Raw genomic sequence first — 18,346 nt, 5'->3', positions numbered from 1 at the left:
CTTGTTCCTCCAGTTTCGGGCACAGGAACTTATTATATTCATTATTTTTAGCTCTTAAGCAGTTTCCCTTTTTCTCAATTAATAGCAATGATCGGTCTGTCTGTTATTCTAGCCTTTCCCCCACACTTAGTTCTAATCATGCCCTCCATTATATTCAAATTAGAGAACTTAGTCTAAAGAATAAATATTTCAGAGATTTATCTAGACATTACTAAGTTTGACAGTGTTCAAGCAGTTGTGCATTAAGTTGCAAAGAGTATCATGTCAAGTATCAAAACAAAAAACTCCAAAAATTTCACTGACCCTATAACTATCTGCCCTAGCCTTAGAACATGTGACTACTCATGACAATTTATTTTATTATTATATATATATTTTTTTTTTTAAAACACAAAAATGTAAATGTAAATGTAAAATGTCCCTCCCCCACACTTAAACCAGACAGTGTCCGCAATGTAATCTAAACATAAAGTGAGAGTAAAGGAAGGAACACACCCGAGGGGCTAAGGTGTAGCGGCTGGTGCTGGTGCTTCTATGTCTGGTGGTTTTGGTGGAAGCCCTTCCACACTTTTATGGAGCAGCTTCAACCGCTGTCCTTTTGCTTTGAAAACCTTGCCAGTACCTGTACTTTTAATTTCTATAGCACCAGAAGGAAAAACATTAGTCACGACAAAAGGGCCAATCCACTTGGATCGAAACTTACCAACCATATCTTTCAGGCGAGACTTAAACAGCAAGACTTTTTGGCCAACAGAAAATTTCTTTTTGGAAATCATCTTATCATGGAAGTGCGTAGTCTTTTCTTTATCATGGGAGTGTTTGGTTGGGGCAGCCGGAATGTCAAGAACTTTAACCGTACAGTCTGCCTCATTGACAACAACTTCACCTGTATGAATGTTATTATCCTGCAAATCAGATTCAATCTTAGCACAAACAGAGCAAAGGTTAGTGTTAGTAACTAAATCCATATAAAAAACAGAATGTTCTTCCACGGGATGTTTCATGGCATCAAAAATGTTAAACTTAGCGACAATGTCGCCAAACTCCATGGACATGGTTCCATCATAAACATCAACTTTTGTTCTTGCCGTTCTCATGAATGGTCGGCCTAGAATGATGGGTGCCCTGCTGGAATTAGTTTCTCCCTCCATGTCTAGAATGTAGAAATCTGCAGGAAGAATCAAGTCATTAACTTGCACCAAGACATCTTCTACCTTCCCAGCAGGGCGGGCATTGCTCTTGTTTGCTAATTGCACGATTAAACATGTAGGCTGCAAAGGACTAAGATCAAGGTTATTATAAATAGAAGTAGGCATAACATTAATACCTGCTCCCAGATCAAGCATACAATTTTCAAACTTGCGATCCCCAATGGAACAGGGAATAGCAAAAACTCCTGGATCATCACACTTTTCTGGCATGGTCTGACTGAGAACTGAGACATTAGCTGAGGAACCAGTTTTGGGCTGAATGAAAGCAGAAACATTTCGTCCCAAACTGACTCTCTCATTTTCCTTCAACTTCCTCTTGTGTGTGCACAAGTCTTTCAGGAATTTTGCATATTTAGGAATCTGTTTAATTGCATCAAGGAGAGGAATGTTAACCGCACATTTTCTGAATACATCTAAAATCTCCTTGTCTTCCTCAACTGTCTTCTTGATATTTTTCTGCACCCTTTGAGGAAAAGGAATTGGTGGCACATATACTCTTTCTTTTTCGGGTTCGGTCTCAATTGTAACAGAAGGAGGTTCAGGAGCAGATGATGATGCAACGGTTTTCTTCTTCTTTTTCTCTGGAGCTGGTTCTGACACTCTTCCGGATCTCAAAGTAATTGCACTCACATTTACATTCGGATTCGGCACTGTTTGTGCAGGAAGGTTACCTGAGCCCTGAGCTTGTAATTGGCCTATTGCATTAGCCATTTGTCCCATCTGTGTTGTCATGTGCCCCATCTGAGTTGTCAAGTTCTGAATGCTAACATCTGTTCGTTGTTGGTACTGTATGTTACTTGTAGCCATTTGCTGGACAAGGTCCTCCAATGAAGGTGAAGGGATGGCTGGTGGGGCAGAGGGGGCTGCAGCCTGTGACTGATTACCGTATCTGAGGTTTTGATGATTCCTCCAACTAGGATGATACTGGTTGGTGGAGAGGTCAGGATTGCTGCATATGCTTGAGGTAGCTCAGTTATTGTTTCATCCTGCAGAATAGGACATGTGTCAGTTGGATGTTCAGTAGAAGTACAAATGCCGCACACTTTAGCTGTTTGAGGTCTATTAACTGCCAACTGTTTCACCAAGGAAGTAAGTTCATCAATACTAGCATCAAACTTGGTTTCGAGCGCCTTGATGGAAGGAGAGGAAGACTGAACCTCATTCACACTTGCAGAATTATTTCTAGTTGTAAACTGTTGCGAGTTGAGTGACATGTTCTCGATCAAGGCCTTTGCAGCAGCTGGAGTTTTATCAACAAGTGCTCCACCACTAGCAGCATCCAAAATGTTTCTATCCATTGGTAGCAACCCCTCATAGAAATACTGGATGAGTAATTGCTCGGTGATCTGGTGTTGAGGACAACTAGAAACTAGCTGCTTGAATCTTTCCCAGTATTCTGCCAATGATTCGTTTCCCTGCCTAATGCCGCATATTTCTTTTCTGATTAACGCAGCTCTAGAAGCGGGAAAGTATCTCTCTAGAAAGACCTTCTTCAAATCATTCCAAGTTGTGATAGAATTCGGCTCAAGATAGTACAACCAATCTTTGGCAGCACCCTAGAGCGAGAATGGAAAGGCTCTAAGCTTGATATGATCCTCTGTTATACCTTCAGCCCTCAATGGTGTAGAACAAACTACCTGAAATTCCTTCAAATGCTTATGCGGATCCTCACCTGCAAGACCATGAAACTTGGGCAACAAATGTATCAAACCAGATTTCAATTCAAAAGGAATATCAACATCAGTATATTGAATGCATAGACCATTGTAATTAACATCAGGAGCAGCAAGCTGCCTTAGTGTTCTTTGTTCTGCCATTTTATCAAAAGCAAGTTTAGAATCAAATAAAGTATGCAAAGAGAAACTATGTAAGAATCAGAATCAGACTCGTTAATGAAACAAATAGAAAGAAGAGATATGGTTAAAATAGATTCAAAAAAATATAAAAACACGAAATTTAGTCTAATTAAGTAAAATAAGAATTTTGGAAATTAGTTTGGAATTTTCTCAAACTATAAAAACAGAAATAAATTAAAATAAAATAGTAAAACACGGAATTTGGACTTTTTAGATTGCCGTCACCTATTTTGTCTCAAAATAGGAGATTTTGAACTCTGATTTTTTTCTGATGAACAGGTATAGGAAAAACTCGATTTGGAGAAGATTTCCCAGAAAACTGTTTTTTTACGAAAACTGATTATTAGGGCACGTAAAAGCCAGAAAACACGGGAAAGCAAGGCTAGAACGCAACCACACAGAAACTGAGTCTAATATTAGCTAAAATCAATTGAGAGTCCCCGGCAACGGCGCCAATTTAATCACCGTCGTTTCGTGATCAAAATAATTTTAAAATAAAACGTAGTACAAGGTAGTTAACCTTGGTCGTTTCCCAAAGACGATCACAATCAGTTTAACAATATTAGACACAATTCAAAAGCTATAAAATCTGGGGTTTTTGTTTGCGGAAGCAATAACAGAGATTACGAATTTAATTAATATAAAAGCAATCAATCTATTGGTTTTAGGCAACTTTGTTTATCATCTATTACAGGTTCTTATATGAATATTCATACAGTTTATGCTTCGGCTGATTATAGAACTAATTTAACAAGCGAAAATCAGTTTTATAACGAATTCGTTGATTAAGCACCAGCGTGTTCGATTAACTATGGCGATGATCAAGCGTCACCAATAACACAGTTAAAATCATAACAATAATTCGGCAGCCCTATTTTGCAAGCGAAAATAGTGTAACAATTTTCTATTCAGATTAACTTGAACAAGCGTGAATTAATTTGAATAGTCTCAATGGTATGAACATGAAACAAAATAATTAAGCATCAATTGCATCAACTCATACACACAAAAGAGAGACACGAAAATTGATATATGATAAGCATAAACATAACGATTTGCTATTAAAACCGAACCTCAAGATTCGAGAACAAAGTTCCTTACACCAATGGATCAATAGAAGTTTAGTTCTCCATGGAAGATGACGGCTTAGGTTCTGACTTCGTGAAGGATGGATTCCCCTCTGACCTAGGTCAGGTTTTCGTTTTAATACAGCAAGCAAAATGGGCCATAAAACAATTGGGCCGAAAAACATAAAGTTGTGCTGAAATTAAATTCGTCTGGAACATAGATGCAATTATTTGACACACTTGCGCTCCGAACTGGGTTTTGTCCTCAACATGAAAGATGTAGCTCTTGATCTCAGCTTTCCAACGCATCTTCCCGCGCCTCAATCCGATATTTGTAACTCCAGTTATGACTTGCGGACTGGAAGGGTGTCAAAGTGCTATTTATTCATAAATTAAGTGCGAAAATAAAATAAAGTTAGAAATAAACAAAAACATAAAAACACATTAAAATAGTGAAAATAGTAAATTAAACCATAGGAATACACTAGTACAATAGTAGAAGAATGTGCATTAAAATGCACTGATCACAAAGCATCCATCCTAGTCACCACACTCGAGAGCCCAAGCGTGCTAGACAGTTACCCCTCGAACATATACGCAAATATCGGTCACAAATTGCAGAGGGTCAAGGCACCGACTTCATCTTTCGATCCTTCACCAGTACCCCAAGATTTATAATAAAGAAAATCTGAAAAGTGTGATGATCCTTTCTAGTAATCACAATCAACAATGGACATGATCAAGAGGGGCTAAGAATCACATCACTTCCACCAAGGAATTCCTTGCAACTCCAAGACAAAATGGACTACACATCCTTGGTCATGGTGAGCAACCACAAGTCTAATCTATTATAAACGAAGAACAAAAACAAAAAAAATAAACTAAAGACTTTTATTTGATGAAGTAGTTTTGTTACAAGCTTGATTAATTATTTTACGGGTGAAAAGAGACCCTTTTATATAGGCCTTACATTTGAAGAATTCGTAGGCAATATATAGGTATTACATAATGCACATAAGTGCCATTAAGAGTGGAAAAACCAAAAACTAAAACTGCCAAAATGCATCGGCAATGCCTGTCACGATCGTGAGAATTAATGTTACGACTGTGACAACATTTCCAGACATTGTTTGTCTTCTCCTCTATTGTGTCTGTCACGGCCGTGAGATGCTCTGTCTCGGCCGTGACAGCCCTTCTGACCCTTGATCTTTAATTTTATCATCCTTTAAGCAAAATGTAAGGTCAAGAATATGCCTTAATGCACAAAATTATCATATTGGACTTCAATTTCTACCATTCCTTCATAAAGGAAGTCTTCCTTTAAAGCACTTACGATGACTTGATCAAATATCCACAAAATTGGCCTAAAAGGTGCACATTTTCACTTGTTCATGTGTTTGGACCTACAAAATGCAAAACAAAGGAAATGTAGGGAAATAGTTCCAATAACTTAACAAACAAGCAAGATTTATTAAGTAAAAGTACTACTAAAATCATGCATATTTTAAAGGTGTCAATTGTTTAATAAAATTAGAGGTGTTTGCTAACAAGCTTTTTTCACTAGTTTATAGTTTTTTTTTTCTTTCCAAATGTTATATATTTCAAGTAGCCTTTGAGTATATAGTTTATAGCTTTTTATCTTTCATTTGAATTTTAACCATATTATTTTAATTTTTTGTTTTTTTTAATAAAAAAACTACTCACATAAAAAAACTACCCATTCACATAAAATAACTATATGTATTTTTATGTTATTTTACACTTACAACAACTAAATTGATCAAACACTTTAATTTCATCCTAATAGTTTTTTAGTTACAAGCTCAAAACTCGATTATAAGCTATCAGCTAGTTTGTAGCTTAATTTTACCAAACAGAGTCTAGATTAAACTAATAAGTATTAAGTAGTATTAAATATTTTTAAAGATTGTGTAAAAAATAAATAAATTGTGAAACACCTTAAAACTTATTCCCTTGTTTTTTTCTTTATTTTTATAAAAGTTTGATATCGTGAAATAATGTAGCAACACAAACTAGGAAATAAAGAAATTAAGATATTTTTAAAATAAATTTTGTTGTGTACACATGGTTATACTGTTTAAAATTATAAAGAATCTTTTACTCAATATAAACTAGGAAATAAAGAAATTAAGATATTTTAAAAATAAATTTTCTTGCGTTCACATGGTCATATTGTTTGAAATTATAACTATATATCTTTTATTCAATATAAATTTGTGAGTTACCTCACACTCCAATACATTCAATATATTTTATTTTTCAAACAAACTGTTTGTCTATTCATTGTAGTATTTTTTGCTTAAGAATCATCCACAATGTTCCATGCTTGTTTTGAATGTGGCATGACCTTCGCGGATACTTTTGATTTGAGTGATCATCAACGTTCACACCCTTAAACACGGTGTAATCAATGTGGTGAAATATTCTCGTCTTCTCACGCTTGTGTTCGTCATAAGAATTCTCATAAAAACATAGTATATCATCCACCACTAGATCAACCAATTCCAAGAGTACCTTATCCATGTTATTGTTGGTCTAGCAAATTTTCTCGATATGAAGAACTCCAAATCCATGTGAGTAGTCATCATTCATCACTGATTTTGAAGAATTCTCTATGAAGAATATTGGAGAACGGTCCAAGCATGCTCAAATTATATTTTTAAATAATTATTTATCACTTTTATTTATTATAGTTTAGGATTTTATCTTTTTGTAGGACTATTAAAAAAAGGTATTTATAGGAGATTTTTATATTATTTATACGATTTCTTATGTTTCAATATTATGCTATCATTATGGGTGCATGCAAGGATAACTCAATAAGTTATTAATAAATTTTGTTTGAATTTGCACTACTTTATGCAGTTTAATTTGTCACATAAAATAACCATATGCTTTTATGTCTTTTGTACTTTAATGGCTACATTTACCAAACGCTTTAACTTAATTTTATTAGCTTTTCAACTATCGACCAAAAACTAGCTTATCAACTAATTTATAGTTGTGACGTATCTTAAGACTTATTCTCTTTTTTTCCTCTTATTTTTATAAAATTTTGATATCATGAAATAATAAAGCAACACAAACTAGGAAATAAAGAAATTAAGATATTTTTAAAATAAATTTGGTTGTGTTCTCATAGTTATATTGTTTAAAATTATAACGATATTTTTTCCTCAATATAAACTAGGAAATAAATAAATAAAGATATTTTTAAAACAAATTTTGTTGTCTACACATGGGTATATTGTTTAAAGTTTTAATTATATATTTTACTCAATATAAATTTGTGATATATGTCAATCAAAACAAAATTGTGACTTGCCTCACACTCCAATGCACTCTATACTTTTTATTATTGTTTGCTTAAAACTCATCCACATGTTTGTTTTTTGAATGTGGAAACAAACATGTACGAATTTACAAATTAAAACAACAACATCGAAAAGAATCATAGATTAATTAAAGAACAAGAAGAAAATAAGAGAAAAGAGACGAGGTTAAAGATCCCCAACTACTCTAGTGCTTAAACACCCATATGATAAACAAATTCACCCCTTAACTCGAATTCACAGAAAAAGCTTTAAAAATTAACTATGGATTCCCTTCCTCTTTGTTCTACACTTCTACTAGTTGCCTCTTCTCAAACCCTTGTTTTCTTTCTTTTATGAATTTCTCTCCGTAATCCTAATCTCCTTTCTATTTATAGGGACTAATTTAGGTTTATTCACACCCCTTACTCATAAAACGGAAGACGTGCTATTCACACCCCATACTTTCAGAATTTTACCAAAAACTCTATACAGTTCTCTTAGTTTTACCAAAAACTCTATTTTCTACTTAACACTAATTTTCTTTCTTAATTTAATTACGAAAATCAAATAAAATTCTAGTTTAATTATATTTTATGATTTTCTATTTTTTCAACTAAATCATCCATAAAGCAATCCATATCCCTATATTTTCTCACATAATTTTTCAAACCAATTTCCATCCAAATCTTCCACTTTGTCCTCATTGGCCAAGAGAATCCCCAACCAATCTCATCCTAACCCTCTTATAAAAATTAAAAAAAACTCACCCTAACCCAATTATCTTCATCATATCTCATTATTTTGCTTTTTGACAATTAATTTGTTTTTTGACGGTTTGACAATTAACTTCTTACCACAGTAATTATATTATTATTATTATTATTATTATTCACTAGTAGAAAAAAAAACTTTTTTACATCTGGCGAAAAACACTTTTTACATCTGAAAAATATTAGATGTAGGCGCACGAGACTTAGTAAGTATACACGTTTTACATCTGACTTAGTCAGATGTAAAAAAACACTTTTTACCTTTGACCAAGCCGAAAAAAACACTTTTTATTCTATTTTCACCCCAATCTTACTAAGAACTCTATTTTAAAATGTTCAACCAGGGGGCATGGTTGGTGCAGACATTGGAGTTGAATCAAAAAAACTTGCCACTCACTATCTATTGTGCGAACAATACATATTCACTTTCTAGAATGCAACGGGGTATTTTGATTGTTTCAGGGAGTGCATGAGAAACAACGGGAGACACGAAAAGAAGAACTCTTGAATTGATCACCATTTTATTTTGGGTCTGAATCCACAATTGTCCAGTCCTAAATATATACTTCGATAAGAATTAATTTGGGGAAAAACATATAAAAGTCACGCTTAATTTATTTATTATTTTTACAACAATGGTGACGGAAATTTGTCTAACAGTGTATATATAAAAGTTTTGATAATTTACCAAAAATAAAAGTTTTGATAATTGATTTTCTGTCAAATTCAATACATTTAAACTCTAAATAGGGTTTTCTCAAAAATAAAAATATATAAAATCTAACTCAAATGATAATATTGATCGTTAAACGATAAAGGATATATTATTGGTCTCAGATATTATGTGTGAAGTTGATGTATTATTTTGCCACTTAAAAACATCTCCAAAAAAGGTTTTATCATTGAGTTTCAAACACTATACACAACCGTATCTAGAGCTGTCAAAAATGGGTCGGGCTGATGGGTTGGCCCATTAGTCCATTGGGCGGGCTGGACCTAAAAAACATAGCCCAAAATGCAAACGGGCGTTTTCGGGCCAAGCCCATTTGGCCCATATGAACATCGGGCTGGGCTAGGCTAGCCTACCTGGCTTTGGGCTGGCCCATTAGCCCATATTTAATTGATAAAAACACATTTATGTGATTTTTGTAAAAATAATATCAATGAAAAATTATCATTTAATTGATAAATTATTATAAAAAATCTATTTAAATGTGTAAGTTTAAAAAAATGGGGTATATTTACCTAAAATTAAAGTTTAATTGATATTTATTGTTGATGTAAAAATTATTTACACTTACATCAAATAATATCTCTATAAAATTGATAATTATGAAGAACTAATACATTAAAATGATATAAAAAATATTGAATAAAAAAAATAAAATGAAATGAAATGGGCCGGGTTGGCCTATTAGCCCACAAGGTCCAGGCCAGACTTGATAATTGCTAGCCCAATAATAATCGGGTCGGGCTGGTGTAGCCCATTTATTTTGACAGGCCCACTGGGCCGGATCAGACTGGTCCAGGCCAGCCCATTTGACATCTCTAACCATACCATGGTTTTTTTTTTGATAAGCCCATACCATGGTTTTTGTTTTTATTGGAGTACATGTACATCTACGTTTCAATACGAGTTTCATAAAAAAATGTAAAGTATTTTATTTAAGGTACTGTTCCATACGAATATATAATTAGCTATGGTTCTAATCAACCAAAAAAAATTAATTAAGCTATGCTACCTTATAAATTGTTTAAATATATACGGTACGGGTACACCATTGAAATAATAAAATTATTGTCGATTATATAAATATGATGTGGTACACTTGAATCCATAAAATAGGAGATAAACTACTCAAATTGAGTTTCATAAATTATGTTCATTGGAGATCATTCATCATCTAATCATGACTTAGCCAACCGATAAATTAATACCAAAATTCAAATCAAAAGGCCATAAGTGGTGTGCATTAGAGTGTTCATAAATTAGGTGAGGAAACTCAGGCCAATTTAACATCTAAATAAACACATAAAAATAATGGTAAATTGGTAATATGTTGATTCTTTCATTCCTAAAGGGTTACACTTGTCACTATTATCAAGCAAACTTTAGTTTGTTCAACATTCTTTTAAGACTTTGTTTGTTCAACCTCTTAATTTCCCTTGCTTATAAACATCTCACCACTTTCATGCAATTTATAATCTGTAACAAAAGAAGTAAATTTCTCAAATCACAAACTACAAACTAATACTATCTCTTATGGCATTGAAGCAGTTCTCCCTTATTTTCATGCTCTTCTCATTAGGTAATGATAATTACATATTCTCTTTTTATCCAATACTCCTTATATATTTTGTTAGTATATATTTTCGGATTTAATTGTTATGCACAGTCAATATACAGGGGTTCTAGAGTGTATTCAGGAGGAGCGATAGCTCAACACCAATTTTTTACGGGCATTACATTCTTTTTAAGGACATATTACCTAAAATCGATCTTTTTTATAAGAAATACTTTGAAAAAATTACACAAACTAAGGAAGCTAATTTTTCTCATTAATAATTCGAAAAATTAACATTTTATTCCAAAATAAACACCGTACTAGCATGAGAAATATGTCTCTTTAACTAATGCACTAGCATTATAATGGATTATTTGATTTTATTTAATAAGGATACAAATGAAATTGTGTATTTAATAAATAATAAATTTACAGAGTGTTTATTATAAAAATGACAACAAAAATTGAAAGTGTTCCTTATAAAAAAAGATGTAATATTGAATGCTAGTGTGAGATGCTACTATGTATAATTGTTTTTGTCATAATTTTATTGTAGTTTTGACCGGGTGTAAACTTTTTAATATTGATGTAATATTTTACTTTTTTATTTTTTTATTTTACAATTATCTATATTTGGAATTACATGACTTATAAATCCGTCAAAAATTTTACGACTTATAAAAAAAATAAAGTACCAAATTTATAATTTCAACGGGACACCTAAAATCTTGGGTACAACCGTCGGTCTCTTTCGTTCAATTATACTTACATTATTTTATTTAGCATGTTTAACTTTTATCTATACATCTCTACCAAAAAAAAAAAAAAACTGTTATCTATACTTTGATTTGATTACATTCGCAGTGGATCAAAATTAAACTTTTTTGTTTTTTTTTTTTTTCACATTTATTTATTTATTATATAATAATTTTATGACAATGTACCTAATTTGTGATTTTCCTTAATTTTTAGGAGTGGATGCAACTGTTTTCACTCTACAAAATAAATGTAGAAACACAATGTGGCCTGGAATTCTAACAGCAACAGGAAAACCTCAACTAATTGATGGTGGAATTAAGCTAAAACCTGGCCAAGCTATTAACATCACTGCACCAAAAGAGTGGTCTGGCCGCTTCTGGGGCCGGCGCGGGTGCGCGCATTTGATACCTCCGGCAACGGAAAATGCGTCACAGGAGATTGTGGAGGCAAACTTAAATGTGCCGGAGCTGGAGGCGAACCGCCAGCTTCATTGGCAGAGTTTACACTAGACAGTAAAGAGGGAGATTTTTACGATGTTAGTCTTGTTGACGGTTATAACATGCCGGTTTCAATCATTCCCTCTAGAGTATCTGGAATGTGTAAAGAGGTTAAATGTCGTTCGGATTTGAACAAAAACTGTCCGGCTGGATTGGAGGTGAGAAACATTAAAGGCCGCGTCGTTGGTTGTAAGAGTGCTTGTATGGCTTTTAACAAGCCAGAATATTGTTGTACTGGAGATTTTAATAGTCCTAAGAAGTGTCAGCCAAGTAGTTATTCAAAGGTATTTAAGGCTTCTTGTCCTATGGCTTATAGCTATGCCTATGATGATGCAACTAGCACTTTCACTTGCCATGGAGCAAATTACTTAATTAGGTTTTGTTAGAGAGGGAATGAATTGATAGACATTATTGTATGTGTGTCTATTTGGTAAATTGATTAGATCTCTTTAGGATATCGGAAATGTCTAGAGTGCAATCTTTTATCAAGAAAAATCAAACTCGATTCTTCAGAGTTCACAATACTCACACACCTTGCACGACAACCACTTGCGCTAGATTCTGGTGATAATTAATGTGTAAACTTGTCACAGAAATGTCATAACAAATATACCACGTTTTCTTCAAAAACAAATATACCACGTATGAGTTTGCTATGACAAATATAACGGATAATTCTAAATTCAAATTCAAAAATATTCAACAAATGAAGGTGTTTGTGAAAAACCTAGACATCTATTTTAAGAAAAGTCTTCCATTATACGACATGTGGTGTAACGCCGCCTGCCAATGGTACGTACATCTAACCAAACAAAACCGTTGTTTGATAGGAAGAATAGGTTGTATATGTTATAAACTTCAAGACGGACTTCTATGCGGAAACCGGAGAAGTAGGTACCTGAAGTTACCGAACAAACTAGCCACTCGATGATTAGCAGCCACCGTGAGGCCTGCTACTTTCTGGGCAGAGGAAAGGCCAAACTCGAAAAACAATTCATTTGTAACACATCAATTTTCCGCCATTTTTTACTAGTTTATCAGATAAAATAAGTCATGAATATATATGGGAAACTACAATCTATGAGAACCATCAAAATAAAACGTATACACGAACAGGCACGAAATCAAATTTTTTTCCGTTGCGCCAGGCACAAAATCCACCACACTATAAATATATGGTGCCGCAATGGCGCCAATTTCACAATACTGTATATATGAGTGGATGATGTTGCTACTTTGAGTAATAGCCATGGCAAAGAAGCCACTTTCCAGATACCTTGATTATTAGCTTATATTCATCATATCATTAATAAATCAGTATCTGATTTCATATCAATGCCAATTAAAATAACATAGTTTCTTCAAAGACAAAAAGTTATGCATAATAACTATCCTTAAAGTTAAGAAATACTTCAAAAATTTGAAGGGGGGAATATATGGCAGAGTATACTTACCATATACATAATCAATAGAACAAGGAATGATATATATTCTATAAAACACTGCAACAATTGAATTTCCTTTTAGATTTTTGACATTCCGGTTGTTGCGGCAAGACCAATAATTGTGTTCCCTGAAAACCAAGATTTACTTTCTCCCAATTTGGTCCATGTCCATCTGCAGTTATGCGCTTCTTACTGACAGTCATATATATCTGTGAAAGAAGACTGAGGAAAGCTGGTTCTACATTGTTCGAGTCAAGTGCGGATGTCTCGAGGAAGAAGAGACCTTTCTCTTTGGCAAACTCTTTGGCTTCCTCAATAGGCACTTCTCGGTTCGAACTCAGGTCAGTCTTGTTGCCAACAAGCATGACAGCTATGTTTTTGTCTGCATGACGATGTAGTTCGTCCAGCCACTTTTCGATATTGTTAAAGGTATGGCGCTTCGTTATGTCATATGTTAGCAATGCTCCAGTTGCACCTCTGTAATATGCAGCTGTAATTGCTGAGTACCTGTCATGAATGCTAACATTGTCAAATGAGAATGCATTTTATTAGCATTGAAACTTCATATTGAGAGCATGTCAGGTGTCTGACACGTGTCAATATTTGACACCAACCTACGTGGTTACATTCGATTATTAAATTTTATCAAATTATTACCGGTATTGAAATATTATATCATGCATTGTTTTAAATTGCGTCATGAAGCGGCAATTGTGGTTGCAATGTAAAAGATTTTGCAAAGTCTCCGCAACAGAATGACAACCGCATCAATAGCATTTTCCCGCGTTTTTTCGCAATATAAAGGTTCATAGCGTAACCTCAACCGCGACCAAAATTTCAAACCACGGTGCCGTGTTCAAAAAGTTATGCATAATGTATTTGAAGGACACACTTTGGATTGGGAACCATGGTGTCATGTTCGGTATCCGTGTTTCAAAAAGTTATGCATAATAAATTCGAAGGACATTCTTGGGAATCAAATAAAAAATCTAACTAATAAAACATAGTATCAGCCAATTGGCGAACTAGTTAAATTTATATTCACCATACACTCTCGACATTATGTTGCATCATAAATGAATCCGGACACTTAAATATTAAACACATTTATGGAGTCGACCGTTAAAAGTTGATTGATCAAGATCATGTCTCTGGTTTTTAGTTTGATTATAATGTTCTAATTTTAAGCTAGGGAAATCAACATTACAAACAAACTCGAAATCAGAGTCATCAGATCTTGATCCAATAGCTATAAACTACTAACTCCGTGAATGCGAAGAATCTTTGACAGCTAGGAATCCAAATTCAGCACAATGTAACAACCAAGAAACCATCAACTTCCAAACATTATCATTATATTTTTACAAGATCAGATCCTGACTTCCTAGATCTAAGCTATATTCTTTATTATTTGTCCATAGAAAATTATATTTTTAGCATAACACATAAGAAAATCCAATGAAAATAATTCACATTTAAAAAAATAAAATAGGGCAGGAGAATATTTTTGACCTTTCTTGACCAGCAGTATCCCAAATCTGAGCCTTGACTAGTTTGTGATCCATATGAACAGTCTTGTTCAGAAACTCAACACCAATTGTTGCTTTGGAATTCATGTGGAATTCATTTTTAACATACCTATTCATAAGCTGAGATTTTCCAACAGCAGGGTCACCAATCATGACAATCTTGAACATGTAGTCAATACCCTCAAGTTCAAAATCACCTTGCCATTGAGCCATTCTCTTCGCCAAATTTGAGTCTTGCAAAGTCTAACTCGATTCAGCTTATTTTTCACCCTAGGTTATTATAAAAGATGAATGTATTGGTATTTTATATTGTCAAAGCCTTTTAATACATAGTTAAATATAATATTAGTTTTTGTGCCAAAAAAATTATTAATTTCTAAAACAATAATAATTGAAAACGGATATTTTAAAAAGATATTCTATAAATGTTTTTTGTCAAGTCTTTGACCATTATTTGCTGAATGATATTATATTATGGATGTATCAAATGTTTTAACTGATCTTGCTGAATCTTTGATAATTTGATATCTCAAGTCACCAAGAATCATGAACTTTAAGTGATTTTCTAACATGCCATTAGTTGAAGTTATGAGATCCTTGCTTATGCTAGCCACGATAATATCATCTACATAGACGAGGAGGATCACAAGGGATTTATGAGAACCTTTTGTGAACAGAGAAGAATCTATTGTCGATTCTCAACTCAATCTCCAAAGATCTCACTTCCACTGTCATTTACTAGTCCACTGCGGCTGAAATGTGGAATAGTCTAGAAAGATCAATTTCATCGGCGCAATGGTCCCAAAGTGAGTACAAATTGGAGGGTTTTCACCTTATATACTACCATAGATATACGGATAGTTTCAACATAGTAACAAACAAACATATCAACAATTTAACTAACATTAACAGAAAAGTGATGGCGATAACTCTAATATCTATCGATCAATTATAAGATAAAACATCTATTAGACGACATTTAACATGTCTATTTTCCGCCATTTGTTCTACATATCTGTAGAATCTTGCACCAAATATTTTACTAGTTTATCAATTAAAAGCAGGTCATGGATAGGGAGAAACCTAAGTTTTCGTGAATTCAATATTTATGAAGACGGCCATTTTTGTTTGAGTCCGACAAACTCATTTGAAGCTTCATCTTCAACCCCCTCCTCCCCCCACCCCCATTTGCATCTGTTTGATTAAGATAGAAGATTCAGCAACAAAAAATCTGCCATATAAATGTGTCGTCGCAGCTAGTGGCAGCTAGCACAAAATCCACGGTGCTATAAATATATGCCGCTATTGCAGCATGTTGACACTATATTGTATACAGTTGCTATAAACGAGTGAATAATGTAGAAGTCACTTTTCAGATACATTGAGTAAAAACTTATATTCATCAATAATCATATCATTCTTGAATTAATAGCTGATTTCATATTAATACCAAACAATAATTCTCAAACTTAAAAACTACATCAAAAAATTGAAGAGGAAAAAAGATAGCAGAGTATATTATTATATACATAATCAATACCTAAAGGTAGCTGTAGGTGAAAATATATTCTAAAAAACACTGCAGCAGCTGAATCTCCTTTTAGATTTTTGACATTCCGGTTCTTGCGGCGAGACCAATAATTTTGTTCCCTCGAATTCAAGAAGTACTTTATCCCAATTTGGTTCATGTCCATCTGCAGTTATGTGTTTCTTACTAACAGTCATATATATTTGTGAAAGAAGACCAAGGAAAGCTGGTTCTACATTGTGAGAGTCAAGCGCGGATGTCTCCAGGAAGAAGAGACCTTTCTGTTTGGCAAACTCTTCTGCTTCCTCGATTGACACTTCTCGGTTCGAACTCAGGTCAGACTTGTTGCCAACAAGCATGACAACTATGTTTTTATCTGCATGATTATGCAGTTCATCCAGCCACTTTTCGATATGGTTGAAGGAATGGCGCTTGGTTATGTCATATGTTAGTAATGCTCCAGTTGCACCTCTGTAATACGCAGTTGTAATTGCTTGGTACCTGTCATAAATGCCAACATTGTCACATGAAAATGCAATGGTCTAGTATCGTCACTTCATATTGAATGTGTATCAGGTGTCCGACACGTGTCAGTATTCGACGCTAAAATAACATATATGGCTACTTTCAATTAATTAATTTTTTCCAATCAATGTCAGTGTCGTGCATGGTTTTAAATTACGATTTGCAGTTGCAATTGCGGCCGCAATATAAAAGATTTTGAGAGATCTCCACAATGGACTCACAACTGCAATTTCAACAACATACACTGTATTTTCCCACATTTTTTCGCAATACAAAGGTTTGCAGCGTAACCACAACCGCAACCACAATTTTAAAACATGGTGTCGTGTTCAGTGTCCGTGTTTTTGCCGGCGTAATATAGGTCATGCATAATGTATTTGAAGGACGCTCTAGGGAACCAAATCAACAATCTAACTAATAAAACACAGTATCAAGTCAATTGGCAAACTAGTTAATTTTACAATCATTGTACACTTTCTACATAATGTCGCACCATACATGAAATTCGGACTATTGCGATACTAAACACATCCCAGAGTCAATGATTCAAATTTTTTGGATCAAGATCATCAAATGACTCCGATTTTAAATTTGTTACAAGGTTGTTCTAATTTTAGGACTGGTAAATCGACTTTACAAGAAAACTGAAAATCGGAGTCATTAAATCTTGATCCAATGATTCTGAGCTGCTAATCCAAATTCAGCACAAAGTAAGAAACAACCAACAACCAAAAAGCCATCAACTTCCAAACATTTTCATTATATTATATTAAAAAACAATGCAGGTTAAAACATCAGATCTTAGCTATATTCTTTATTAACCATAGAAAAAATATATAATTTTTAATTTTAGCTCAACAATTAAATAAATAATTGACATTTGAAATATAAAATAGGGAAAGAGAATTATTTTGACCTTTCTTGACCAGCAGTGTCCCAAATCTGAGCCTTAACTAATTTGTGATCCATAAGAACAGTCTTGGTAAGAAACTCAACACCAATTGTTGCTTTAGATTTCAAGTGAAATTCATTTCTAACAAACCGATTCAAAAGCTGAGATTTTCCAACACCAGAATCACCAATCATAACAATCTTGAACATATAGTCAATACCCTCATTTTGCAAATCACCTTGCCACTGAGCCATTCTCTTTTTCTATGTGATTTTCAACAGCCCTTTTGATTTTCAGTGTTTTGTTGCATAAAAATTTGGTCTTTTTGTAATGTGTTGATGTTTTTTTGGGATATATAGAAGAAGGAGATTTCGTAGGAGAAGAGAAAAGGTGGAATTTTGGTTTGTAAAATGTAAATGCTTTGCTTTTTTTGTGTCTTGTGATAGCACATTGCTTGTTGTAAAGCGTTCTTATTAGGAAAGTGAAAGCGAAAAGAAAGAAACGAAACGAAATCACAGATAGGAATAACAGCTTCAGAGACACAGACAAGTAACGTAGGAGGATTAAAGATATTAATATTATTGACTCTATTGGACTTTTTTTTTGTCTAGTAATATAGTTGGGAATTTTTTTTTTCCCTACATTTA

At 33.7% G+C, this 18,346-nt stretch overlaps 3 protein-coding genes and 1 pseudogene across 4 annotated transcripts; 1 reads left to right on the top strand and 3 right to left on the bottom strand.

The window, feature by feature from the left end:
• Nucleotides 1-583: 583 nt before the first annotated feature.
• LOC123896017 lies at nucleotides 584-3,028 on the bottom strand. Its single transcript, XM_045946473.1, has 4 exons — nucleotides 2,849-3,028; nucleotides 2,253-2,767; nucleotides 708-2,160; nucleotides 584-637 (listed from the first exon to the last, which is right to left on the bottom strand). The coding sequence occupies exons 1-4, from the start codon at nucleotides 3,026-3,028 to the stop codon at nucleotides 584-586; spliced, it is 2,202 nt and encodes a 733-aa protein (XP_045802429.1).
• Nucleotides 3,029-4,198: 1,170 nt separating this feature from the next.
• On the top strand, nucleotides 4,199-12,260 carry LOC123896016 (annotated as a pseudogene).
• Nucleotides 12,261-13,155: 895 nt separating this feature from the next.
• Nucleotides 13,156-15,012, bottom strand: LOC123893842 (ras-related protein RABA4c-like). Of its 2 annotated transcripts, XM_045943656.1 has the most exons (3): nucleotides 14,738-15,012; nucleotides 13,410-13,732; nucleotides 13,156-13,190 (listed from the first exon to the last, which is right to left on the bottom strand). In XM_045943656.1, exons 1-3 carry the CDS (start codon nucleotides 14,965-14,967, stop codon nucleotides 13,156-13,158), a joined length of 588 nt encoding a protein of 195 aa, XP_045799612.1. In that variant the 5' UTR covers nucleotides 14,968-15,012. The 2 variants fall into 2 exon arrangements, with proteins under 2 accessions (XP_045799612.1, XP_045799611.1); XM_045943655.1 differs by having other exon boundaries at nucleotides 13,181-13,732.
• Nucleotides 15,013-16,168: 1,156 nt separating this feature from the next.
• On the bottom strand, nucleotides 16,169-18,262 carry LOC123893839 (ras-related protein RABA4d-like). Its single transcript, XM_045943654.1, has 2 exons — nucleotides 17,724-18,262; nucleotides 16,169-16,783 (listed from the first exon to the last, which is right to left on the bottom strand). Exons 1-2 carry the CDS (start codon nucleotides 17,951-17,953, stop codon nucleotides 16,324-16,326), a joined length of 690 nt encoding a protein of 229 aa, XP_045799610.1. The 5' UTR covers nucleotides 17,954-18,262; the 3' UTR covers nucleotides 16,169-16,323.
• Nucleotides 18,263-18,346: the final 84 nt, after the last annotated feature.

This window comes from Trifolium pratense, linkage group LG7, assembly GCF_020283565.1.
Source record: "Trifolium pratense cultivar HEN17-A07 linkage group LG7, ARS_RC_1.1, whole genome shotgun sequence".
NCBI lineage: Eukaryota > Viridiplantae > Streptophyta > Magnoliopsida > Fabales > Fabaceae > Trifolium > Trifolium pratense.
Note: the sequence above shows the minus strand (reverse complement) of the source record. Positions and strands in the feature narration are given on the sequence as shown.

What these genes read in the sequence shown, in the direction of transcription:
- LOC123893839 (XM_045943654.1), bottom strand. Translation starts at nt 17,953, where the DNA reads ATGGCTCAGTGGCAAGGTGATTTGCAAAATGAGGGTATTGACTATATG. An exon ending in GACACTGCTGGTCAAGAAAG is followed by an intron (nt 16,784 to 17,723) that starts GTCAAAATAATT and finishes CATTTATGACAG; the next exon opens with GTACCAAGCAATTACAACTG.
- LOC123896017 (XM_045946473.1), bottom strand. Translation starts at nt 3,028, where the DNA reads ATGGCAGAACAAAGAACACTAAGGCAGCTTGCTGCTCCTGATGTTAAT. An exon ending in AGCATTTGAAGGAATTTCAG is followed by an intron (nt 2,768 to 2,848) that starts GTAGTTTGTTCT and finishes TTCTCGCTCTAG; the next exon opens with GGTGCTGCCAAAGATTGGTT. An exon ending in AGTCTCGCCTGAAAGATATG is followed by an intron (nt 638 to 707) that starts GTTGGTAAGTTT and finishes CTGGTGCTATAG; the next exon opens with AAATTAAAAGTACAGGTACT.
- LOC123893842 (XM_045943655.1), bottom strand. Translation starts at nt 14,967, where the DNA reads ATGGCTCAATGGCAAGGTGATTTTGAACTTGAGGGTATTGACTACATG. An exon ending in GATACTGCTGGTCAAGAAAG is followed by an intron (nt 13,733 to 14,737) that starts GTCAAAAATATT and finishes CATTCATGACAG; the next exon opens with GTACTCAGCAATTACAGCTG.